Here is a 27075-nt window from a genome sequence, read left to right as displayed (position 1 = left end):
TAGAATAGGACAGGTGTATGATACCTGCTGATTATTAGAATAGGACAGGTGTATGATACCCACCAATCATTAGAATAGGACAGGTGTATGATACCCGCTGATCATTAGAATAGGACAGGTGTATGATACCTGCTGATCATTAGAATAGGACAGGTGTATGATACCTGCTTATCATTAGAATAGGACAGGTGTATGATACCTGCCGATCATTAGAATAGGACAGGTGTATGATACCTGCTGATTATTAGAATAGGACAGGTGTATGATACCTGCTGATCATTAGAATAGGACAGGTGTATGATACCTGCTGATCATTAGAATAGGACAGGTGTATGATACCTGCTGATCATTAGAATAGGACAGGTGTATGATACCTGCTGATCATTAGAATAGGACAGGTGTGTGATACCTGCTGATCATTAGAATAGGACAGGTGTGTGATACCTGCCGATCATTAGAATAGGACAGGTGTATGATACCTGCTGATTATTAGAATAGGACATGTGTATGATACCTGCTGATTATTAGAATAGGACAGGTGTATGATACCTGATCATTAGAATAGGACAGGTGTGTGATACCTGCTGATCATTAGAATAGGACAGGTGTGTGATACCTGCTGATCATTAGAATAGGACAGGTGTGTGATACCTGCTGATCATTAGAATAGGACAGGTGTATGATACCTGCTGATCATTAGAATAGGACAGGTGTGTGATACCTGCTGATCATTAGAATAGGACAGGTGTGTGATACCTGCTGATCATTAGAATAGGACAGGTGTGTGATACCTGCTGATCATTAGAATAGGACAGGTGTATGATACCTGCTGATCATTAGAATAGGACAGGTGTGTGATACCTGCTGATCATTAGAATAGGACAGGTGTATGATACCTGCTGATCATTAGAATAGGACAGGTGTATGATACCCGCTGATCATTAGAATAGGACAGGTGTGTGATACCCGCTGATCATTAGAATAGGACAGGTGTATGATACCTGCTGATCATTAGAATAGGACAGGTGTGTGATACCTGCTGATCATTAGAATAGGACAGGTGTGTGATACCTGCTGATCATTAGAATAGGACAGGTGTATGATACCTGCTGATCATTAGAATAGGACAGGTGTGTGATACCTGCTGATCATTAGAATAGGACAGGTGTATGATACCTGCTGATCATTAGAATAGGACAGGTGTATGATACCCGCTGATCATTAGAATAGGACAGGTGTATGATACCTGCTGATCATTAGAATAGGACAGGTGTATGATACCTGCTGATCATTAGAATAGGACAGGTGTATGATACCTGCTGATCATTAGAATAGGACAGGTGTATGATACCCGCTGATCATTAGAATAGGACAGGTGTATGATACCTGCTGATTATTAGAATAGGACAGGTGTATGATACCTGCTGATCATTAGAATAGGACAGGTGTATGATACCCACCAATCATTAGAATAGGACAGGTGTATGATACCTGCTGATCATTAGAATAGGACAGGTGTATGATACCCGCTGATCATTAGAATAGGACAGGTGTATGATACCTGCTGATTATTAGAATAGGACAGGTGTATGATACCTGCTGATCATTAGAATAGGACAGGTGTATGATACCCACCAATCATTAGAATAGGACATGTGTATGATACCTGCTGATCATTAGAATACGACAGGTGTGCGATACCTGCTGATCATTAGAATAGGACAGGTGTATGATACCTGCTGATCATTAGAATAGGACAGGTGTATGATACCCACCAATCATTAGAATAGGACAGGTGTATGATACCTGCTGATCATTAGAATACGACAGGTGTATGATACCTGCTGATCATTAGAATACGACAGGTGTGTGATACCTGTTGATCATTAGAATAGGACAGGTGTATGATACCTGCTGATCATTAGAATAGGACAGGTGTATGATACCCGCTGATCATTAGAATAGGACAGGTGTATGATACCTGCTGATCATTAGAATAGGACAGGTGTATGACACCCACCGATCATTAGAATAGGACAGGTGTATGATACCTGCTGATCATTAGAATAGGACAGGTGTATGATACCTGCTGATCATTAGAATAGGACATGTGTGATACCTGCTGATCATTAGAATAGGACAGGTGTATGATACCTGCACATCATTAGAATAGGACAGGTGTATGATACCTGCTGATCATTAGAATAGGACAGGTGTATGATACCCGCTGATCATTAGAATAGGACAGGTGTATGATACCTGCTGATCATTAGAATAGGACAGGTGTATGATACCTGCTGATCATTAGAATAGGACAGGTGTATGATACCCGCTGATCATTAGAATAGGACAGGTGTATGATACCCGCTGATCATTAGAATAGGACAGGTGTATGATACCTGCTGATCATTAGAATAGGACAGGTGTATGATACCCGCTGATCATTAGAATAGGACAGGTGTATGATACCCGCTGATCATTAGAATAGGACAGGTGTATGATACCCGCTGATCATTAGAATAGGACAGGTGTATGATACCCGCTGATCATTAGAATAGGACAGGTGTATGATACCTGCACATCATTAGAATAGGACAGGTGTGTGATACCCGCTGATCATTAGAATAGGACAGGTGTATGATACCTGCCGATCATTAGAATAGGACAGGTGTGTGATACCTGCTGATCATTAGAATAAGACAGGTGTATGATACCCGCTGATCATTAGAATAGTACAGGTGTATGATACCCGCTGATCATTAGAATAGGACAGGTGTATGATACCCGCTGATCATTAGAATAGGACAGGTGTATGATACCTGCACATCATTAGAATAGGACAGGTGTATGATACCTGCTGATCATTAGAATAGGACAGGTGTATGATACCTGCCGATCATTAGAATAGGACAGGTGTGTGATACCTGCTGATCATTAGAATAGGACAGGTGTATGATACCTGATGATCATTAGAATAGGACATGTGTATGATACCTGCTGATCATTAGAATAGGACAGGTGTATGATACCCGCTGATCATTAGAATAGGACATGTGCATGATACCTGCCGATCATTAGAATAGGACAGATGTATGATACCCGCTGATCATTAGAATAGGACAGGTGTATGATACCCGCTGATCATTAGAATAGGACAGGTGTATGATACCTGCACATCATTAGAATAGGACAGGTGTGTGATACCCGCTGATCATTAGAATAGGACAGGTGTATGATACCTGCTGATCATTAGAATAGGACAGGTGTGTGATACCTGCTGATCATTAGAATAGGACAGGTGTGTGATACCTGCTGATCATTAGAATAGGACAGGTGTGTGATACCTGCTGATCATTAGAATAGGACAGGTGTATGATACCTGCCGATCATTAGAATAGGACAGGTGTGTGATACCTGCTGATCATTAGAATAGGACAGGTGTGTGATACCTGCTGATCATTAGAATAGGACAGGTGTGTGATACCCGCTGATCATTAGAATAGGACAGGTGTATGATACCTGCTGATCATTAGAATAGGACAGGTGTATGATACCTGCTCATCATTAGAATAGGACAGGTGTGTGATACCTGCTGATCATTAGAATAGGACAGGTGTATGATACCTGCTGATCATTAGAATAGGACATGTGTATGATACCTGCTGATCATTAGAATAGGACAGGTGTATGATACCCGCTGATCATTAGAATAGGACATGTGCATGATACCTGCTGATCATTAGAATAGGACAGGTGTATGATACCTGCTGATCATTAGAATAGGACAGGTGTGTGATACCTGCACATCATTAGAATAGGACAGGTGTATGATACCTGCTGATTATTAGAATAGGACAGGTGTATGATACCCACCAATCATTAGAATAGGACAGGTGTATGATACCCGCTGATCATTAGAATAGGACAGGTGTATGATACCTGCTGATCATTAGAATAGGACAGGTGTATGATACCTGCTGATCATTAGAATAGGACAGGTGTGTGATACCTGCTGATCATTAGAATAGGACAGGTGTGTGATACCCGCTGATCATTAGAATAGGACAGGTGTGTGATACCCGCTGATCATTAGAATAGGACAGGTGTATGATACCTGCTGATCATTAGAATAGGACATGTGTATGATACCCACCAATCATTAGAATAGGACAGGTGTATGATACCCGCTGATCATTAGAATAGGACAGGTGTATGATACCTGCTGATCATTAGAATAGGACAGGTGTATGATACCTGCTGATCATTAGAATAGGACAGGTGTGTGATACCTGCTGATCATTAGAATAGGACAGGTGTATGATACCTGCACATCATTAGAATAGGACAGGTGTATGATACCTGCTGATCATTAGAATAGGACATGTGTATGATACCCACCAATCATTAGAATAGGACAGGTGTATGATACCTGCTGATCATTAGAATAGGACAGGTGTATGATACCTGCACATCATTAGAATAGGACAGGTGTATGATACCTGCTGATTATTAGAATAGGACAGGTGTATGATACCCACCAATCATTAGAATAGGACAGGTGTATGATACCCGCTGATCATTAGAATAGGACAGGTGTATGATACCTGCTGATCATTAGAATAGGACAGGTGTATGATACCCGCTGATCATTAGAATAGGACAGGTGTATGATACCTGCTGATTATTAGAATAGGACAGGTGTATGATACCTGCTGATCATTAGAATAGGACAGGTGTGTGATACCTGCCGATCATTAGAATAGGACAGGTGTATGATACCTGCTGATCATTAGAATAGGACAGGTGTATGATACCTGCTGATCATTAGAATAGGACAGGTGTATGATACCTGCTGATCATTAGAATAGGACAGGTGTGTGATACCTGCTGATCATTAGAATAGGACAGGTGTGTGATACCTGCACATCATTAGAATAGGACAGGTGTATGATACCTGCTGATTATTAGAATAGGACAGGTGTATGATACCCACCAATCATTAGAATAGGACAGGTGTATGATACCCGCTGATCATTAGAATAGGACAGGTGTATGATACCTGCTGATCATTAGAATAGGACAGGTGTATGATACCTGCTTATCATTAGAATAGGACAGGTGTATGATACCTGCCGATCATTAGAATAGGACAGGTGTATGATACCTGCTGATTATTAGAATAGGACAGGTGTATGATACCTGCTGATCATTAGAATAGGACAGGTGTATGATACCTGCTGATCATTAGAATAGGACAGGTGTATGATACCTGCTGATCATTAGAATAGGACAGGTGTATGATACCTGCTGATCATTAGAATAGGACAGGTGTGTGATACCTGCTGATCATTAGAATAGGACAGGTGTGTGATACCTGCCGATCATTAGAATAGGACAGGTGTATGATACCTGCTGATTATTAGAATAGGACATGTGTATGATACCTGCTGATTATTAGAATAGGACATGTGTATGATACCTGATCATTAGAATAGGACAGGTGTGTGATACCTGCTGATCATTAGAATAGGACAGGTGTGTGATACCTGCTGATCATTAGAATAGGACAGGTGTGTGATACCTGCTGATCATTAGAATAGGACAGGTGTATGATACCCGCTGATCATTAGAATAGGACAGGTGTATGATACCTGCTGATCATTAGAATAGGACAGGTGTATGATACCCGCTGATCATTAGAATAGGACAGGTGTGTGATACCTGCTGATCATTAGAATAGGACAGGTGCGTGATACCTGCTGATCATTAGAATAGGACAGGTGTATGATACCTGCTGATCATTAGAATAGGACAGGTGTATGATACCCGCTGATCATTAGAATAGGACAGGTGTGTGATACCTGCTGATCATTAGAATAGGACAGGTGTGTGATACCTGCTGATCATTAGAATAGGACAGGTGTGTGATACCTGCTGATCATTAGAATAGGACAGGTGTGTGATACCTGCTGATCATTAGAATAGGACAGGTGTATGATACCTGCTGATCATTAGAATAGGACAGGTGTGTGATACCTGCTGATCATTAGAATAGGACAGGTGTATGATACCTGCTGATCATTAGAATAGGACAGGTGTATGATACCCGCTGATCATTAGAATAGGACAGGTGTGTGATACCCGCTGATCATTAGAATAGGACAGGTGTATGATACCTGCTGATCATTAGAATAGGACAGGTGTGTGATACCTGCTGATCATTAGAATAGGACAGGTGTGTGATACCTGCTGATCATTAGAATAGGACAGGTGTATGATACCTGCTGATCATTAGAATAGGACAGGTGTGTGATACCTGCTGATCATTAGAATAGGACAGGTGTATGATACCTGCTGATCATTAGAATAGGACAGGTGTATGATACCCGCTGATCATTAGAATAGGACAGGTGTATGATACCTGCTGATCATTAGAATAGGACAGGTGTATGATACCTGCTGATCATTAGAATAGGACAGGTGTATGATACCCGCTGATCATTAGAATAGGACAGGTGTATGATACCTGCTGATTATTAGAATAGGACAGGTGTATGATACCTGCTGATCATTAGAATAGGACAGGTGTATGATACCCACCAATCATTAGAATAGGACAGGTGTATGATACCTGCTGATCATTAGAATAGGACAGGTGTATGATACCCGCTGATCATTAGAATAGGACAGGTGTATGATACCTGCTGATTATTAGAATAGGACAGGTGTATGACACCCACCGATCATTAGAATAGGACAGGTGTATGATACCTGCTGATCATTAGAATAGGACAGGTGTATGATACCTGCTGATCATTAGAATAGGACATGTGTGATACCTGCTGATCATTAGAATAGGACAGGTGTATGATACCTGCACATCATTAGAATAGGACAGGTGTATGATACCTGCTGATCATTAGAATAGGACAGGTGTATGATACCCGCTGATCATTAGAATAGGACAGGTGTATGATACCCGCTGATCATTAGAATAGGACAGGTGTATGATACCCACCAATCATTAGAATAGGACAGGTGTATGATACCTGCTGATCATTAGAATAGGACAGGTGTATGATACCCGCTGATCATTAGAATAGGACAGGTGTATGATACCCGCTGATCATTAGAATAGGACAGGTGTATGATACCCACCAATCATTAGAATAGGACAGGTGTATGATACCCACCAATCATTAGAATAGGACAGGTGTATGATACCTGCTGATCATTAGAATACGACAGGTGTGTGATACCTGCTGATCATTAGAATAGGACAGGTGTATGATACCTGCTGATCATTAGAATAGGACAGGTGTGATACCTGCTGATCATTAGAATAGGACAGATGTATGATACCTGCTGATCATTAGAATAGGACAGGTGTATGATACCTGCTGATCATTAGAATAGGACAGGTGTATGATACCCGCTGATCATTAGAATAGAACAGGTGTATGATACCTGCTGATCATTAGAATAGGACAGGTGTATGTTACCTGCTGATCATTAGAATAGGACAGGTGTATGATACCCGCTGATCATTAGAATAGGACAGATGTATGATACCTGCTGATCATTAGAATAGGACAGGTGTATGATACCCGCTGATCATTAGAATAGGACAGGTGTATGATACCCACCAATCATTAGAATAGGACAGGTGTATGATACCCACCAATCATTAGAATAGGACAGGTGTATGATACCTGCTGATCATTAGAATAGGACAGGTGTATGATACCTGCTGATCATTAGAATAGGACAGGTGTATGATACCCGCTGATCATTAGAATAGGACAGGTGTATGATACCTGCTGATCATTAGAATAGGACAGGAGTATGATACCTGCCGATCATTAGAATAGGACAGGTGTATGATACCTGCTGATCATTAGAATAGGACAGGAGTATGATACCTGCCGATCATTAGAATAGGACAGGTGTATGATACCTGCTGATCATTAGAATAGGACAGGAGTATGATACCTGCCGATCATTAGAATAGGACAGGTGTATGATACCTGCTGATCATTAGAATAGGACAGGTGTATGATACCTGCTGATCATTAGAATAGGACAGGTGTATGATACCCGCTGATCATTAGAATAGGACAGGTGTGTGATACCTGCTGATCATTAGAATAGGACATGTGTATGATACCTGCTGATCATTAGAATAGGAGAGGTGTCTCTTTCCTCATGTGCAGGCATTCCAGGACCTTAGGTATCCATGATTACGACCACTAGCAACTAGCTAACTAACTGTCACTATATCAGTGGTCGTAACCATGGATACCTAAGGTCCTGCAATGCCTGCACATGAGGAAAGAGACATAGCGAATAAGAAGAACTATGCTACATTTCTAATTGGAGGAATTTGCTAATATTATTATTATTATACCTACTACACATTGGGGTAGGATCTTGGAGACGGGAATAACCCTTTAAAGGTGATAAAAGCATTGAAATGATTCTTCTTGGTATGATTTTTTTTTACATGACAAAATCCTGGCATTTTAACACGGGTCTGTAGACTTTTTATATCCACAGTATTTATTATGATTGCTTACATAGTCCCATCATATTCCACAGCGCTTTACTGACGTTATGAACACTGTCCCCATTGGGGCTCACAATCTACATTCCCTATCAGTATGTCTTTGGAGTGTGGGAGGAAACGGAGAACCCGGAGGAAACCCCCTCAAACACGGGGAGAACATACAAACTCCTTGCAGATGTTGTCCTTGGTGGGATTTGAAACCAGGACCCCAGCACCATGAAGCAAAGAAACAGTGGAACATAAGTGTGTGGGGGCTGTGGAGGACATTATACTGTGAGAGGGCATTGTGGGGAAATCATACTGTTTGAGGGGCTGTATGGGTACATCATATTCTGGGGAGCTGTGCGGGAGGACATCATGTTTTTTGAGGTACTGTTTGGGGACATCATAATGTGTGAGGGACTGTGGGGACATCATATTGTGTTGGGAACTGTTGATCAAGGTACAAGGGCGGAATAACAGGAGCAGTATGATTTATAAACTAGTAAATTGTATGGTTCTGGTTAGCTGCTACTGATAAAGTTTATTGTAGCATGCATTCTTATCATAACATGTATTAACAGTAGCAGCGAGTCAGCATACTTTATTCTGCTCAGTATTACAGGATAAAAATTAATAAAACAATAATAATAATGATCAGAATTAAGTTTGGTCGGTTGGTTTGGACCTACACAACAGTCACAGTCTCTCATGTACCCCCTTGAGGAAATTAATTGCCCATCCCTGCTCTACAGCATATAATATGTAAGAGAGATAAGTAATGTGAACACGTACCACAATTAAGACTCTATCAGATGCGGTTACGGAGCAGATGAGATCTCTCGTTGCCTAAAATGAAAAATAACATTTACAATAGATAAGAAATTGAACTGAATGCAGACCCACGTTTCTGCGGGATCGGCTGACAAGCTTATGAGTATGGTGTTTGATTTCACCATGCCAATCGTTCAGGACTGTGAGAGATAATGTCCTGTCACTGCTTTGTGGGCACGTCATATTGTGTGGACGGCTGTGTGGGGACATCATACCGTGTGGACGGCTGTGTGGGGACATCATACCGTGTGGACGGCTGTATGGGGACATCATACCGTGTGGACGGCTGTGTGGGGACATCATACCGTGTGGATGGCTGTGTGGGGACATCATACTGTGTGGATGGCTGTGTGGGGACATCATACTGTGTGGATGGCTGTGTGGGGACATCATACTGTGTGGATGGCTGTGTGGGGACATCATACCGTGTGGACGGCTGTATGGGGACATCATACCGTGTGGACGGCTGTGTGGGGACATCATACCGTGTGGATGGCTGTGTGGGGACATCATACCATGTGGATGGCTGTGTGGGGACATCATACCGTGTGGACGGCTGTATGGGGACATCATACCGTGTGGACGGCTGTGTGGGGACATCATACTGTGTGGATGGCTGTGTGGGGACATCATACTGTGTGGACGGCTGTGTGGGGACATCATACCGTGTGGACGGCTGTATGGGGACATCATACCGTGTGGACGGCTGTGTGGGGACATCATACCGTGTGGATGGCTGTGTGGGGACATCATACCGTGTGGACGGCTGTGTGGGGACATCATACTGTGTGGATGGCTGTGTGGGGACATCATACTGTGTGGATGGCTGTGTGGGGACATCATACCGTGTGGACGGCTGTATGGGGACATCATACCGTGTGGACGGCTGTGTGGGGACATCATACCGTGTGGATGGCTGTGTGGGGACATCATACCGTGTGGACGGCTGTGTGGGGACATCATACTGTGTGGATGGCTGTGTGGGGACATCATACTGTGTGGACGGCTGTGTGGGGACATCATACTGTGTGGATGGCTGTATGGGGACATCATACCGTGTGGACGGCTGTGTGGGGACATCATACCGTGTGGACGGCTGTGTGGGGACATCATACTGTGTGGACGGCTGTGTGGGGACATCATACTGTGTGGACGGCTGTGTGGGGACATCATACTGTGTGGATGGCTGTGTGAGGACATCATACCGTGTGGACGGCTGTGTGGGGACATCATACTGTGTGGATGGCTGTATGGGGACATCATACCGTGTGGACGGCTGGGTGGGGACTTCATACCGTGTGGACGGCTGTGTGGGGACATCATACCGTGTGGACGGCTGTGTGGGGACATCATACTGTGTGGACGGCTGTGTGGGGACATCATACTGTGTGGATGGCTGTGTGAGGACATCATACCGTGTGGACGGCTGTGTGGGGACATCATACCGTGTGGACGGCTGTGTGGGGACATCATACTGTGTGGACGGCTGTGTGGGGACATCATACTGTGTGGACGGCTGTGTGGGGACATCATACTGTGTGGATGGCTGTGTGGGGACATCATACTGTGTGGGGATAATAAAGTATGGTTTATTGAGTTCAGTGTGCATGTGTATGGTGGGACCAGGGTAGAGAGCTGACTAACAGGGACTGCTGCGCTGCTGCTCTCCTGCACTGCAAGCTGCCAATGCTGCACCCAGTCCCATGCACTTGAATGGGGCAGTACTAAATTTCCCTTTGCACAGTGAGAAGCTGATGCAATACTGTGTAGGGAAAGACTGTAAAGGGGCCACAGCATTGAATCAGTGTTGCGGTCTACTAATTTTTAGGACAAATTAGGGTCTAAAGGTTAGACCCCAAACCTTTAATAGAGCTCCAATGGTTAAACAGTGTTTGAATGCAGAGTCAGTGGGCATGTCCGCTCCTCCTCGATATGCCGGTAAAGGGCAGGACAGGAGTCAGTAGTACATAGGTGATAAATATTTTTGGCCAGAATACATCTTTAAAGTAGAAAATGTTGACAAATGTTCTCATCATAAGGTACAATATGTCTTTGCATTTAAAGGTAACCTGTCAAGCGATTCATGCTGCCCAAACCGTGGGCAGCATGAATTGCAGCCTAGTTGCACTATTTCATCCAGGTAAGTATTCCTGGTAAAAAAAAAAACGTTGAAGATCCAGCTAAGGACCATAGCCAGAGACTAGGCTAATCCGGCTCTGCCCCTGGCCGGCTCTTCCCAGGGCTGCAGCAAGTGATTGACAGGTCTCGTCCTCGCATGCACATAGGGAAAGACCAGTCAATCACCTGCTGCAGAGCGTTCCAGAGAATAATATATGGTTTGGGCATCATGAATCGCCCGACAGGTTCCGTTTAATGTTAGACACCAGTGTAATCAATTACAACTTTCTACAATTGCTTACCACAAACGCTCTATTGACATCCATGAGCCCTTCCCCTGTTCCAGATGGGGCATCATCAATGTGAAATATCCTGCGAAACCGAAAGAGGAATAAATTACCCATTATCCTTCAACACTGTTGAAAAAGATACACATTATACTGACGCTTACCGTTCTCGTCCCTCTTTTCTAGTCCGCAGCAGTTGATTAATCTCCATTGCCGTTAGCTTCTTTGCTATTCGATATTGCCAAACATAAAAGGCTTCCTTGGATGCAGCTATGACATGCGTTTTTGTCATGGTGATGAACAAGGGTACTGCGGAAAAGCAAAAATGTAAGTTTGCACTAAGCAGCGATAGGACCCTCCAGCGATCAGTAAATTATCTTCGCTGCCATGGATGGGGCATAGACCACTAGAGCTGATTAAAATGCAATTAAAATTCACTCATAGCCTCCCCGAAATGTTTCGCCATGACTGGCCTCATCAGGGGACTGAGGCTAGACTGAGTCCCCTGAGGAAGCCAGTCAAGGCGAAACATGTCAGGGAGGCCATGAGAGAATTGTACAGCTTTAGTGGGCTTGCAACAGACATCTATAATTGTCTTTAGAAAAGCAACCCTAGCTGGTGGACTGCAGGTATTAATCAAAGTAAGAGATATATTAGCTTTAGGAGAGTGATATCCCATAGAGGAGTACCAAAGAAATGCTACACAGCAATACCAACGGAGTTATTTTAATCTTTATTTGTTAGATCATATTAATTAATTACAATAAAAGTCAAGTTTTAATCACTTTATCCCTTAAGTTGTGTCCATTTACCCTTTGAGTAATTTGTTAGTATATCTCATCCCTAAAAGGTTTTGTTAGATACTCGGTTCTCTAGACTTAAATGTAGTCACATGTTTATGGTGTTTATTTCCTCCTTGTGCAACAACCTTCTCCATGATCTGGAGGACAACACACCCCAAAATGCCCTGTACATTCACTGCTACCTAGTTCTCCGTTATCACTGTCTTTGGAGGGATCCTGTTTCACATGCTAGGCAGCAGATAATGCAGTCAGTAAAGGACAGAATAGCTGTGCAGGCAGTGATTAATGAAAGATCCATATTACACATTGGAATAAGGGGGGCACCCAGGCAGGACAAAGGAATATGGGGAGCTATAGTCTTTGACATCAGTAACCTCACCCAGCAAAGATATGCAAAATTGCATAAATAATTAATTCTGATCTATGGTTGTATCATTTTATGAGCATTCAGGCACATACAGATATGTTTAGTTAATACGGAAACCCCTTTAAGGGGCTGTATTACTATTACAAGGAATTATGTATTGCTAGGATACACCATCACTTGTTCATTATCCAGCATTCTGGTGATGGGACCCCGCCTATCCACCTTTATTCTTTACATATACAACGACGCTCCAGAGCTGCCCGACGTTCAGGGAACTGGAGCCCTATTTACTTAAAGCAAATGTAGTAACTCTAATTTATTTGTGATTATTTAATTCCCGATTCTTTTTTCCCCTATTTGGCCTGTTAACCTCAGTTCAAAGCAGTGGTGAAAACACAGCAAAACAGTGGTCTGGAGATTACTCATTGACCTCTAGAAATTAGTGTTGTGGCGATGCTCTGTGACCTGTGCAGGTTGTGGGCATGCTCTGTGCCCTGTGCAGGTTGTGGGCATGCTCTGTGACCTGTGCAGGTTGTGGGCATGCTCTGTGCCCTGTGCAGGTTGTGGGCATGCTCTGTGCCCTGTGCAGGTTGTGGGCATGCTCTGTGCCCTGTGCAGGTTGTGGGCATGCTCTGTGCCCTGTGCAGGTTGTGGGCATGCTCTGTGCCCTGTGCAGGTTGTGGGCATGCGCTGTGCACTCTGCAGGTTGTGGGTATGCTCTGTGCACTCTGTAGGTTGTGGGCATGCTCTGTGCAGGTTGTGGGCATGCTCTGTGACCTGTGCAGGTTGTGGGCATGCTCTGTGCCCTGTGCAGGTTGTGGGTATGCTCTGTGCACTCTGCAGTTTGTGGGCATGCTCTGTGACCTGTGCAGGTTGTGGGCATGCTCTGTGCCCTGTGCAGGTTGTGGGCATGCTCTGTGACCTGTGCAGGTTGTGGGCATGCTCTGTGCCCTGTGCAGGTTGTGGGCATGCTCTGTGACCTGTGCACGTTGTGGGCATGCTCTGTGACCTGTGCACGTTGTGGGCATGCTCTGTGCCCTGTGCACATTGTGGGCATGTTCTGTGACCTGTGCACATTGTGGCGATGCTCTGTGACCTGTGCAGGTTGTGGCGATGCTCTGTGACCAGTGCAGGTTGTGGCGATGCTCTGTGACGTGTGCAGGTTGTGGGCATGCTCTGTGCCCTGTGCAGGTTGTGGGCATGCTCTGTGCCCTGTGCAGGTTGTGGGCATGCTCTGTGCCCTGTGCAGGTTGTGGGCAAGCTCTGTACAGGTTGTGGGCATGCTCTGTGACCTGTGAAGATTGTGGGCATGCACTGTGCCCTGTGCAGGTTGTGGGCATCCTCTGTGCAGATTGTGGGCATGCTCTGTGCCCTGTGCAGGTTGTGGGCATGCTCTGTGCCGGTTGTGGGTATGCTCTGTGCACTCTGCAGTTTGTGGGCATGCTCTGTGACCTGTGCAGGTTGTGGGCATGCTCTGTGACCTGTGCACGTTGTGGGCATGCTCTGTGACCTGTGCACATTGTGGGCATGTTCTGTGACCTGTGCACATTGTGGCGATGCTCTGTGACCTGTGCAGGTTGTGGCGATGCTCTGTGACCAGTGCAGGTTGTGGCGATGCTCTGTGACGTGTGCAGGTTGTGGGCATGCTCTGTGCCCTGTGCAGGTTGTGGGCATGCTCTGTGCCCTGTGCAGGTTGTGGGCATGCTCTGTGCCCTGTGCAGGTTGTGGGCAAGCTCTGTGCAGGTTGTGGGCATGCTCTGTGACCTGTGAAGATTGTGGGCATGCACTGTGCCCTGTGCAGGTTGTGGGCATCCTCTGTGCAGATTGTGGGCATGCTCTGTGCCCTGTGCAGGTTCTGGGCATGCTCTATGCCCTGTGCAGGTTGTGGGCATGCTCTGTGCAGGTTGTGGGCATGCTCTGTGCCCTGGGCAGGTTGTGGGCATGCTCTGTGCCCTGGGCAGGTTGTGGGCATGCTCTGTGCCCTGGGCAGGTTGTGGGCATACTCTGTGCAGATTGTGGGCATGCTCTGTGCCCTGGGCAGGTTGTGGGCATGCTCTGTGCCCTGTGCAGGTTGTGGGCATGCTCTGTGCAGGTTGTGGGCATGCTCGGTGACCTGTGAAGATTGTGGGCATGCTCTGTGCCCTGTGCAGGTTGTGGGCATCCTCTGTGCAGATTGTGGGCATGCTCTGTGCCCTGGGCTATGCTGGATCTTGTGTCATCTGTCTCCAGCTTTATACTTCAGGTTCCCTTTCATTGCAATCCTCCTTGCGATGATAATTAGACTGCAGCTGAGTGATCTCTAGAGAACAGAAAGTATCAGCTTTTTATGAAGCTCAGTGGAAGATTTCAGGATTTTTTTTCTTTATTGGCAGACATGGAAAAATTAAAAAAAAAATCTTTTGGGGTCCATCCCGCCAAATTCGGCTCACCGTATAAGGGGCTTGCAAACAAAACGTGTCACGGGACATAAATATTGAATGGATGGAATTCAATCACGCGATCCTTTTCTTTGCTGGCCGTTACCAGATGATTCTCGCAGCAGATCACTCATTTAGAATACAGGAAGCCTCTGACGAGTGATCCTGTGTATGGGGGATTATGTAGAGATAACTGTCGGCTAAACAATAGTTCAGCCAACAGATATCCAATGTGTATGGCCAGCTAAAAGGAGCTGCCCACTACTTGGACAATCTACTGTATTCTCCAGTGTGAAATAATAAAACGATACTCACCTCCTGCACCGGCACAGATCCAGTGATACCAGCGCACCGTCTCCCAGGGCTCCCATGACATTGTTATGTCATACGATCTCTGCTGCCAATCAGAAGCCACTGATGGGTTGCAGTTCTCACACTGCCTTTGAAGATCCGAGATGACTGTTATACTGCGTAAGCACTGCAGCCAATGTCAGGCAAGCCTTGGTAAACCCGATGCACGTCCATGAGATATCTGTTCTTTTATTTTACCCTGGTGAATATAGTATAAGAAGGGGTTGTCTGAGTAGTGGACAACCCCTTTAAGTCAGTATTACAAGCAGACACATGACCATGCACCTGCTCTATACCGCAGTTGGTTGCAGGAGACCTCTACGTTTGGCATTACAGACATCTTCTTAGATGAGAGGCTGTCTTTAGGACCCAGTGGCTACCTCCCTCTAGCTAATTAGCTCTCTGGCCTGGGTGTATAAATACCTGGTGTGTCTGAGAGGGAGGTGCCAGCTATATTCATTACTACTTGTGAGGCTTAGCAGGAGCAGTACCTCGTCCTCTCTGGAGCTTGAGGCCGTGTGCACATTTGGAGTCGTCTAAAGCAGAGGTCCCCAACCTTTTTTGCACCAGGGACCGGCTTTAAGCAAGACCAGTTTTCCATGGCCCGGTGGGGGTGGGGGCGGGGCTTTGGTCATATGGGGGTGGGGTTATGGAGGGGTGGAGCTGTATGGGGAGGATGCTGGCGGGACCTCGGTGTACAGCGCTGCTAAGTAGCAGCATTGTACATTGAGCGTCAGTGTATACAGCGCTGCTGCTTAGCAGCGCTACACACTGAACACCGGTACCGGGAGCCGCGTCACTGAAGCCAGTCTGCTGCCCCAGCACGCCCCACATAACATGTTCTGCCGGGGGCGTGTCAGTGAGGAGAGCCTGCCGCCCCACCCCGTCAGGAACACACCATGCTGTGCAGGAGGGCCGCGTCACTAAGACCCGCCCCGTGACGTACAACAGGTACCATGCTGTGCTGTGGAGGGCTGCGTCACTAAGACCCGCCCGACGCCCCACCCCGTCCTGCATAATGTTCTCTGCCGGGAGCTGCGAGCTGTCACGGCTATGGCAGAAAACATTATAAATCCACACAGAGCGAGTTCTGACCAGGCGCAGGGCCGCGGAGCTAGCTGTCAGCGGCAGGGCCGCGGAGCTAGCTGTCAGCGGCAGGGCCGGCTCCAGGTTTTTCTGGGCCCCGGGCGAAAGAGTCTCAGTGGGCCCCTTTAACACATACCACGATTCATGATGCAGAGATACGGCGGAGAAATATATATATATAGTACAATGCAAAGATTTCACTTCATGAGTGATATCTATTGTAAATTCTACAATAGCTCAGAAACCGGTGAATCGCTCCACACAGAATAGTGGCCCCCATATAAGGCTCCATACGGAATACTGGTCCCCATATAACGCCCATACGGAATACTGGCCCCCATATAACGCTTCATACGGAATACTGGCCCCCATATAAGGCCCCATACGGAATACTTGCCCCCATATAAGGCCCCATACGGAATACTTGCCCCCATATAAGGCCCCATACGGAATACTTGCCCCCATATAAGACCCCATACGGAATACTGGCCCCCATATAAGGCCCCATACGGAATACTGGCCCCCATATAAGACCCCATACGGAATACTGGCCCCCATATAAGGCTCCATACAGAATACTGGCCCCCATATAACGCTCCATACAGGATACTGGCCCCCATATAACGCTCCATACAGGATACCGGTCCCCATATAATGCTGCATGCAGGCTGTTACCCCCCATATAATGCCCCATACAGGCTGTCCCCCCCTTATAATGCTCCATGAAGGCTGTTCCCCCCCACATAATGCCCCATACAGGCCCCTCCCTTTTAATGCTCCATGCAGGCTGTTACCCCCACATAATGCCCCATACAGGCTGCCCCCCCCTTATAATGCTCCATGAAGGCTGTTCCCCCCCACATAATGCCCCATACAGGCCCCCCCCTTTTAATGCTCCATGCAGGCTGTTACCCACCACATAATGCCCCATACAGGCTGCCCCCCCTCTTTATAATGCCCCATGCAGGCTGTCACCCCTCCTCTTTATACTGCCCCATGCAGGCTGTCACCCCTCCTCTTTATACTGCCCCATGCAGGCTGTCACCCCTCCTCTTTATACTGCCCCATGCAGGCTGTCACCCCCCCTCTTTATAATGCCCCATGCAGGCTGTCACCCCTCCTCTTTATAATGCTCCATGCAGGCTGTCACCCCTCCTCTTTATACTGCCCCATGCAGGCTGTCACCCCTCCTCTTTATACTGCCCCATGCAGGCTGTCACCCCTCCTCTTTATACTGCCCCATGCAGGATGTCCCCCCCTCTCTTTATAATGCCCCGTGCAGGCTGTTCCCCACCTTATAATGCCCCATGCAGGCTGGTCCCCACCTTATAATGCCCCATGCAGGCTGTCACCCCTCCTCATTATAATGCCCCAAGCAGGAATCCCCCCCTCTTTATAATGCCCCATGCAGGCTGGTCCCCACCTTATAATGCCCCATGCAGGCTGTCACCCCTCCTCATTATAATGCCCCAAGCAGGAATCCCCCCCTCTTTATAATGCCCCATGCAGGCTGTCACCCCTCCTCTTTATAATGCCCCAAGCAGGATGCCCCCCCTCCCCTCTTTATACTGCCCCATGCCTCCATACATTAAAAAAAAAAAAAAAATCAAATACTCACCTCCCTTCTCCTCACCTGCTACCTGCTGCCCGCCGCTCGCTGCTCGGCTCCGAACTCCAGCGTTGTCGTTTCTTCCCGCTCAGCGCTCCCTGTGACGGCTCAGGGGAGGGCGCGGTGTAAAGACGTCACCGCGCCCTCTGACCTGAGACGTCACAGGGAGCGCAGAGCAGGAAGACAGCTGATCTGCGGAGGCACGGGGAGAGGTAAGTATCGGGCTGCCGGGGCCCTGAGCAAGCGGCGGAGAAGGGCGGGCGCTGACACCGCTCTCCTCCGCCCATAGCCCAGCGGGGTGCGCGACCGCTAGTGGGCCCCTCTGCCTGCTCAGAGCCCCGGCATTTGCCCGGGTGCTGACGCCGGCCCTGGTCAGCGGCGCCGCGGACCGGCTGAAAAACCCCAACGGCCCGGTCCTGGTCCGCGGACCGGCGGTTGGGGACCTCTGGTCTAAAGCAGTGGTCGGCAAACTTTTTTGCACCAGGGACCGGCTTTAAGCAAGACCAGTTTTCAATGGCCCGGTGGGGGGTGGGGGCGGGGCTTTGGTCATATGTGGGTGGGGTTATGGATGGGGTGGAGCTTAGTGCATACTTATCATATAATTATGACATTTATAATGAGAATGTGAATCAACTTACCATAGGTTCAGAATGAGTGGGACACCAGGCTTGTTTCCCTGGATCAGTGGGAGCACTGGGCTTGTTTTCCTGCAACAAGACGGTCCCATCTAGGTCCCATCTGATGATGATGACCACTACTGCTGCTACTGGACACAGCCACTGCTGCTATGAATTTTCACTGTTATTTGCTTTTTTCACTTTAACCAGAAAATCTGCTGCTGGGCCGCACGACACCAGAACACAGCTACAAGAGTCATAAGGGTGGGACACCTGACGTCATATCTAGCTGCCCATTAGCATCCAGAGCCCCTCCCCCTCCAACTCGCAGCTAGCAGGAGGGGAAGGAGCGCTGGACACACATGACCTGCTTGTCCCTGCTCCTGCCTGAGCACATTCTGCGAGTAGGGCCGCATGGCTAATTATCTATTCACTGCCAGTCCCTCCTCCTCTTTTCTTATAGGCTACTGATCACATGCTGGCTTTCTCCCTGCTGATCCTCTACAACTGTCAGCGGCGCCGCGGACCGGCTGAAAAACCCCAACGGCCCGGTCCTGGTCCGCGGACCGGCGGTTGGGGACCTCTGGTCTAAAGCTCAGCAATTTCCCCCTGTTTGTCTACTCTTGTTGTCTATAGAATTTAGTGGAGATCGACTAGTGCTCATCTCCTCCCATCCCTAGCCTTAGGCATACGCCAGGGAAAGTCAGGGCGAGGCATGCGTGCGGAAATTGCTGAAGAGGCAATATAGGGACGGTAGTTGAGACAGGGTGACACTAGACCAGACTAGGAGGTCTCCACTCCCCCCTTTCCCTAGTGTCTGGGCTCTCTTTCCCTCTTCCCTCTGTGTTGCACTAAGTCTTCCCCACACCTGCCATTACAGGCAGGTGACATATCACATGCTTCTTATCTACATGTTCCCTGGCTCTAAAGGGATTGTGTTTTACACTCTGGGCAGCAGATTCTACAGTGTCTAGTAAGGAAAGAAGAGCAAAGAGGTAAAAGAAAAAAAAAGAGGTAAAATGCATATTAACACAGATTTCCATTTTGAAACCTCGCCTTGGTGAGGCTCATATACTTTGTAAACAGCTCATTCCACCATTACAATATATATATTTTTTAGTATATTATTATTTTAAAGGGGAAACGCACGAATAATAATGATAATTATTGAGGATCTATAAAAAAATCCGTGACATAAAACTCAGAAATGAAATGATCCATAGAGGGCTGATGTGTTTGCATTCCTCGGTGCCATGGAAGCTTCTTACCTAGGTCTAGAGAGGAGCTGCTGAAGCCGCCATCTCCGGGATAAGGAGGAATTTTACAGGCGGAGGATAAAATAGACATGTGGCTGTGTTTACCGTGGAGCTATGAAAGGTCCGCTTGTTGGATGTAACAGAAGAACTGGGAGAATATTGGCGGCCCGATGAATGGACGTACTGCGGTTTACTTGACGCGGAAGGCGACGGACTTAAAGATATAAATTCTCACTTGCGAGCGCCGGGACCTGAGCATTGCTGGATATTATGTAATAAAGTAGCACCTACTGAATAGGAGAGTATAAAACAGCAAGCAGGCGATTTATTTAATGTTCTGGGTCATGGAGCAGCGGGGGTAAATGTTATGCAATGGTCTGAGATGGATTCTGCAAGCGAGTCATGTATATTCGTGTATACAGCCACAGGTCCGTGCACAATAACCCTGTGTGACTGTATAAGTCAGGCATTATATAGGACTGCAGGTGAGCGGACCACATTCTCCAACATCAAAAATCCACATATGGACCAATGAGTTTTTTAAGTGGTTTTCGAATTTAACTCTATAGATTAGGGCGTTATTCACACGTCAATGTATAAAAATTAAAAAACTAAAAAAACATTTTACAGGGCTGCTCATGTCGGATTTTGGGGAGCCATATCCTTATCTGGTCCGTTTTACATGCAAAACTTATTCATTCACGTGACATCTGTGTGCAGTCCGTTTATCACGGACCGAATGCAAAGCAACACTTAGGCAAAAGAGAAAAAAACGGGAGGAGATCAAAAACTGATAAAAAAATAAAAACTATCATAAGGATAAAAAACATCCCTCCACGTCACTTCTTTTTAATGAAGCAGTAAATTTCCCGTAATTGCAGTAGCAATGCAAATTTAACATTAAAATTAATTTTGGTCGCATTTCCATAGGACAAAGAAAAAAAACCTGTTTGAACATACCCTAAGGCTGGGACTCAATGGGGTCTTTGGTCGTGTACAGATCACAAGTTCGTTGCGGAAAAATGCATATGGATGGCAACTCACAGGATGTGGCAACCAGAACAAGCAAGGCGTGAAAAATCCAACGGATTCCAACTTTCTGTGATTTCATCGTCGTGGTACCTCATGGGTCACAGTGCGACCCCATTCACTTGTATTTTGCTGCGATGTAGCGGTGGCATACAGAGATCTACAGCTGCACGCTGTTGTCGAGTACCCACAACCTAAAGAAGTGCCGTATTTTTTGGACTATAAGACGCACCGGACCATAAGACGCTCCTAGGTTTTAGAGGAGGAAAATAGAAAAAAAAAATATAAGCAAAAAATGTGGTCATGTTGCACTGTTATGGGGGAGGGGATCGGCTGCTGACAATGGTATTGGGGTAATGTCCCCCAATTCTCTTAATATCCTCCATTCTGGTATGTATGGCCCCTCCTTCCTGGTATATGTGGCCCTCACCCCCACCCCATCCTGGTATACGTGGCCCTCATCCCCATCCTGGTATGCATGGCACCCCAATCCCCCATCTTGGTATGCATGGCACCCTTGATCCCCCATCCTGGTATGCATGGTACCCCTTGATTCTGGTATGCATGGCACCACTTGATCCTGGTATGCTTGGCACCCTTTTATCCTGTTATGCATGGCACCCCTTGATCCCCCATCCTGGTATGCATGGCATCCCTTGATCCCCCATCCTGGTATGCATGGCACCCCTTGATCCCCCATCCTGGTATGCATGGCACCCCTTGATCCCCCATCCTGGTATGCATGGAACCCCTTGATCCCCTATCCTGGTATGCATGGCACCCCTTGATTCCCCCATCCTGGTATGCATGGCACCCCTTGATCCCCATCACGCCGCCCACAAAAAAAATAAACAATCATACTCACCTCCTTTCTCCTCCAGCGCTGCGTCCCGTTCTGCTGCCGACACGCTCACTGTGTGAGCCGCAAATGGCAGGGCGCGCATGCCGTCTCTGCCATGCACCCTCACACAGTGTGAGATGCTGTGCTGGAATAGTCACTGCTGTGACCATTCACTCTCTTTAATAGCCGACACACTGTAGCTGCAGTGCGCTCCTGCTGCCGCTCTGCGGTCAGTGTGCCGACTATTAAAGACCATGGATATTCACTACATGGGAGTGGGTTGTAGCAAATATTCATGAGCTTTAATAGCAGGCACACTGACTGCCGAGCGCAGCAGGAGCGCGCTGCAGCTACAGTGTGTTTGGCTATTAAAAAAAATGAATATTCATTGCTCTCCACACCTATGGGCGTGGGGAGCAGGGAATATTCATTTTCTTTAGCAGCGGGCACAGCTTAGGCTGCAGGAGGATGCTGCTGTCTCCTGTGCCCTGCTCCTGCGCCGCTGCCGCTCCCCCCAGTTCCCCACCACCCACATCCACAGAACATATGTTCGGACTATAAGACGTCCCCCCCACTTTCCTCCAAAACTTTAGAGGAAAAAAGTGCATCTTATAGTCCAAAAAAAGGAGATTTTTGTGTACTCACCGTAAAATCTCTTTCTCTTAGCCTCTAATTGGGGGACACAGGACCTTGGGGTGTTATGCTGCTGTCCACTAGGAGGTGACACTATGCATAATCTGAAACAGATTAACTGTGGCTCCTCCCCTGCAGTATACACCCCTAGACGGCGTCAGCCATCTTCAGTTTTGTGCAAAAGCAGTAGGAGGAAAGTAACATAGATAACATAGTCATGCCTATGAAAAGGCAACTATATAAGAACTCAAAGGAAAACCAATATGAGAACTCAACTTAACGGCCCGGAAGGGCAACAGGCTGTGTCCCCCAATTAGAGGCTAAGAGAAAGAGATTTTACGGTGAGTACACAAAAATCTCCTTTACTCTGTCGCCTCATTGGGGGACACAGGACCTTGAGACGTCCCAAAGCAGTCCCTGGGTGGGAAGCAATGGACGAATATTGTGTAGACGGGTCCCTATAAGTAGGGTACTGCCGCCTGCAGAATACGTCTGCCCAGGCTCGCATCTACTGAGGACTGGGTATGCACGCTATAGTAATTGGTAAACGTGTATAGGCTGGTCCAGGTGGCTGCCTTACACACTTGTTGCGCCGAAGCCTGGTGCAGAATGGCCCAGGAGGCCCCTACCGCACGTGTAGAATGTGCCGTAATACCTACTGGAAGAGGAGAATTTTTGAGGCGGTAGGCCTCTTGTATGGTGGATCTGATCCACCTAGCAAGGGTAGCTTTAGAAGCTGGCAGACCCTTGCGGCCACCTTCCAGAAGGAGGAAAAGAGAATCAGATTTCCGGAAGGGCGCAGTGCTAGACACATAGATACGCAATGCCCTGACAAGGTCAAGCGAATGGAAAGCCTTTTCCACTCTATGAACCGGAACCGGACAGAGGGAAGGTAGCGAAATTTCTTCATTGAGATGGAAGCTGGACACAACCTTCGGAAGGAAGGATGGAACCGTACGGAGAACTACCTTGTCCTGGAAAAAAATCAGGAAGGGCTGTGTGCAGGAGAGTGCCGTGAGTTCAGACACCCTGCGTAGCGAGGTGATTGCCACGAGGAAAAAACCACCTTCTGTTATAGAAGACGGAGTGGGACTTCCCTAAGGGATTCAAAGGGTGATTCCTGCAATGCAGTCAGCACCAGGTTGAGGTCCCACGTTTCTAGTGGTCGTCTGTAGGGGGGAACCAATCGGGAAACCCCCTGAAGAATGTTCTTACTTGCGGTTTGCGAGCAATGCACTTTTGAAAAAGCACTGAAAGAGCAGACACCTGGCTCTTAAGGGAGGCCAGGGATAGTCTGGCTTCCAGACCCGATTGGAGAAAACCGAGTACCCTGGGTAGGGAATAGGGTAGTGGGGTTTGGTTACGAGATTCGCACCAGGTAAAGAAGGCTTTCCAGGTACGGTAGTAATCTTGGCCGAGGTTGGTTTTCGTGCTCTGATCATGGTTCCAATGACATCTGGCGAAAAACCTGCCTGGGTTAGAATCCAGGTCTCAATGGCCACGCCGTCAAATTGAGGGCCTCTAAGTTCTGGTGGTAGAACGGGCCTTGTGATAGAAGATCCGGGAGGTCGGGAAGACACCAGGGAACGTCTGCTGTAAGTCGTACGATGTCGGCGTACCATGTACACCTGGGCCAGTCCGGTGCGATTAGGATGGTTGGTACTCCCTCCTGTTTGATCTTTCTCACCACTCTGGAAATCAGGGGGAGAGGTGGAAAAATGTACAGGAGCTGGAACTGGGTCCAGTCCTGAATCAGGGCATCCTCCGCTAGCGCTCGCGGGTCGCGTGATCTGGCCATGAAGTTGGAGACTTTGGCATTGAGGTGAGACGCCATTAGGTCCACGTCCGGAGTACCCTAACGATGGCAGATCTGTTGAAAGATTTCGGGATGGAGAGCCCACTCTCCCGAGTCTATTCCTTGCCGGCTTCCCAGTTGTCTACACCCGGAATGTGGACCGCAGAGATAATGGAGTCCGTTTTTTTCCGCCCAGTGAAGAATGTGTGTCACTTCTCTCATCGCCCGGACACTGCGGGTCCCCCCTTGGTGATTGACATATGCCACGGCCGTCGCATTGTCCGACTGTACCCTGATGTGGGAGGCTGCCAGTAAGTGATGGCAGGCTCTTAACGCCAGGAGGATGGCACGAAATTCCAGAGTGTTGATGGGCAAGGTTGCTTCCGCTGGGGACCACTTGCCCTCTGACTGCGGTGAAGGGGAAATGCACCCCTACCCGTCAGGCTTGCGTCGGTGGTCAGGACCTTCCATTGACCTGGGAGAAAAGAAAGATTTCCCTTTTGTTAGAGAGGTCTGCTTGATCCACCAGTGAAGGGACTTCCTGGTTGACAACGTCAGCTGGAACTTCCTGTCGAGAGAAGAAGGGTTCCTGTCCCATGACTTGAGAATGTCTAATTGGAGAGGTCTGAGGTGAAGTTGGGCAAATGGAACCGCTTCTATTGCCGCCACCATCCTGCCAAGGACTCTCATGGCAAACCGGAGAGATCGAGGGGGTTTGCTGAGAAGGGTGCGAACTACTAAACAGAGAGGCAGTGCCTTGTCCTTGGAAAGGAGTATTAGACCCCTGGAGGTATTGAATAGCATTCCCAGGAATGTCAGAGACTGGTTTGGGGCTGGTGACGACTTTTGTAGGTTGACTAACCAGCCCAGGCGACTCCGAATGTCGATCTTGATTGAGACACTGAGCTCGTAGTCCTTGAAGGTGGGAGCCTTGACGAGGAGATAGTCTAGGTATGGAGTGACCACTATGCCTGTGGAGTGTAGGACGTGGATGGTGGCTGCCATGACTTTGGTAAACACTCTGGGGGCCGTGGCGAGTCCGAACGGGAGAGCCACAAACTGGTAGCGGTCCTGGCCGATTGCAAACCTGAGAAATCTCTGATGGGCAGGTGCCATCGGTATATGCAGGTATGCATCTTGTATGTCTATATTCTCCTTTTTCCATGGATGCGATGATGGAACGAAGAGACTCCATACGGAAGTGACGTACTCTTACATATTTGTTGAGCTGTTTTAGATCTAGTATGGGCCGTGCCCCACCTCCTTTCTTGGGGACTACGAATAGATTGGAGTAGAACCCCTGGAGGCGCTCGGCTGTTAGGACACGTATTATGACACGTGCTTGAAGGAGCGAGGAGACCGCTTGGTGAAAAGCTTTTTCTTGCGGTTTTGGGGGAAACAGATATAAGGAATCTGTTTGGTGGGTTGGAAGTAAATTTTATTTTATATCCTGAAGACACTAGTTCCCTGACCCACCTGTCTTCTGTAATAGGTAGCTAGACGTGATGAAAGAGTAAAAGTCGGCCGTCTACAGTCATGGCCAAAAGTTTTGAGAATGACACCAAAATTATATTTTCACATGATCTGCTGGCCTCTGGTTTTTATTAGTGTTTGTCTGATGTTTATATCACATACAGAAATATAATTGCAATCATATTATGAGTACCAATAGGTTATATTGACAGTTAGAATGAGTTACTGCAGCAAGTCAATATTTGCAGTGTTGCCCCTTCTTCTTCAAGACCTCTGTAATTCTCCCTGGCATGCTCTCAATCAACTTTTGGACCAAATCCTGACTGATAGCAGTCCATTCTTGCATTTTGCCAGAATTTGTTGGTTTTTGTTTGTCCACCCGTCTCTTGATGATTGACCACAAGTTCTCAATGGGATTAAGATCTGGGGAGTTTCCAGGCCATGGACCCAAAATCTCTATGTTTTGTTCCATGAGCCATTTAGTTACCTTTGCTTTATGGCAAGGTGCTCCATCATGCTGGAAAAGGCATTGTTGGGCGCCAAACTGCTCTTGGACGGTTGGGAGAAGTTGCTCTTGGAGGACATTCTGGTACCATTCTTTATTCATGGCTGTGTTTTTAGGCAAGACTGTGAGTGAGCCGATTCCCTTGGCTGAGAAGCAACCCCACACATGAATGGTTTCAGGATGCTTTACAGTTGGCATGAAACAAGACTGGTGGTAGCGCTCACCTCTTCTGCTCCGAATAAGCTGTTTTCCAGATGTCCCAAACAATCGAAAAGGGGATTCATCAGAGAAAATGACTTTTCCCCAGTCCTCATCAGTCCACTCCCTGTACCTTTTGCAGAATATCAGTCAGTCCCTGATGTTTTTTCTGGAGAGAAGTGGCTTCTTTGCTGCCCTCCTTGAAACCAGCCCTTGCTCAAAGAGTCTCCGCCTCACAGTGCGTGCAGAAGCACTCACACCAGCCTGCTGCCATTCCTGAGCAAGCTCGGCACTGCTGGTAGTCCCATCCC

General features: G+C 47.3%; 1 protein-coding gene across 1 annotated transcript in view; it reads right to left on the bottom strand.

Annotated features, from left to right (window-relative positions):
• The window catches only part of WDR35 (WD repeat domain 35), a 119101-nt gene that overhangs the window by 56796 nt on the left and 35230 nt on the right, over positions 1-27075 (bottom strand). Inside the window, exons 14-16 of the mRNA XM_073674116.1 lie at positions 11949-12093; positions 11800-11869; positions 9341-9394 (exon numbers count right to left, since the gene is read on the bottom strand). Of these exons, the coding sequence (XP_073530217.1) occupies positions 9341-9394; positions 11800-11869; positions 11949-12093 (269 nt within the window). The remainder of the gene's footprint in view (positions 1-9340; positions 9395-11799; positions 11870-11948; positions 12094-27075) is intronic.

Source organism: Phyllobates terribilis, unplaced genomic scaffold (assembly GCF_046119375.1).
Source record: "Phyllobates terribilis strain yellow unplaced genomic scaffold, ASM4611937v1 Scaffold_3__8_contigs__length_932513732, whole genome shotgun sequence".
In the NCBI taxonomy this organism is placed as follows: Eukaryota; Metazoa; Chordata; class Amphibia; order Anura; family Dendrobatidae; genus Phyllobates; species Phyllobates terribilis.
The sequence above is the reverse complement of the archived record's forward strand: the minus strand, read 5'-3'. Positions and strand labels throughout refer to the sequence as shown.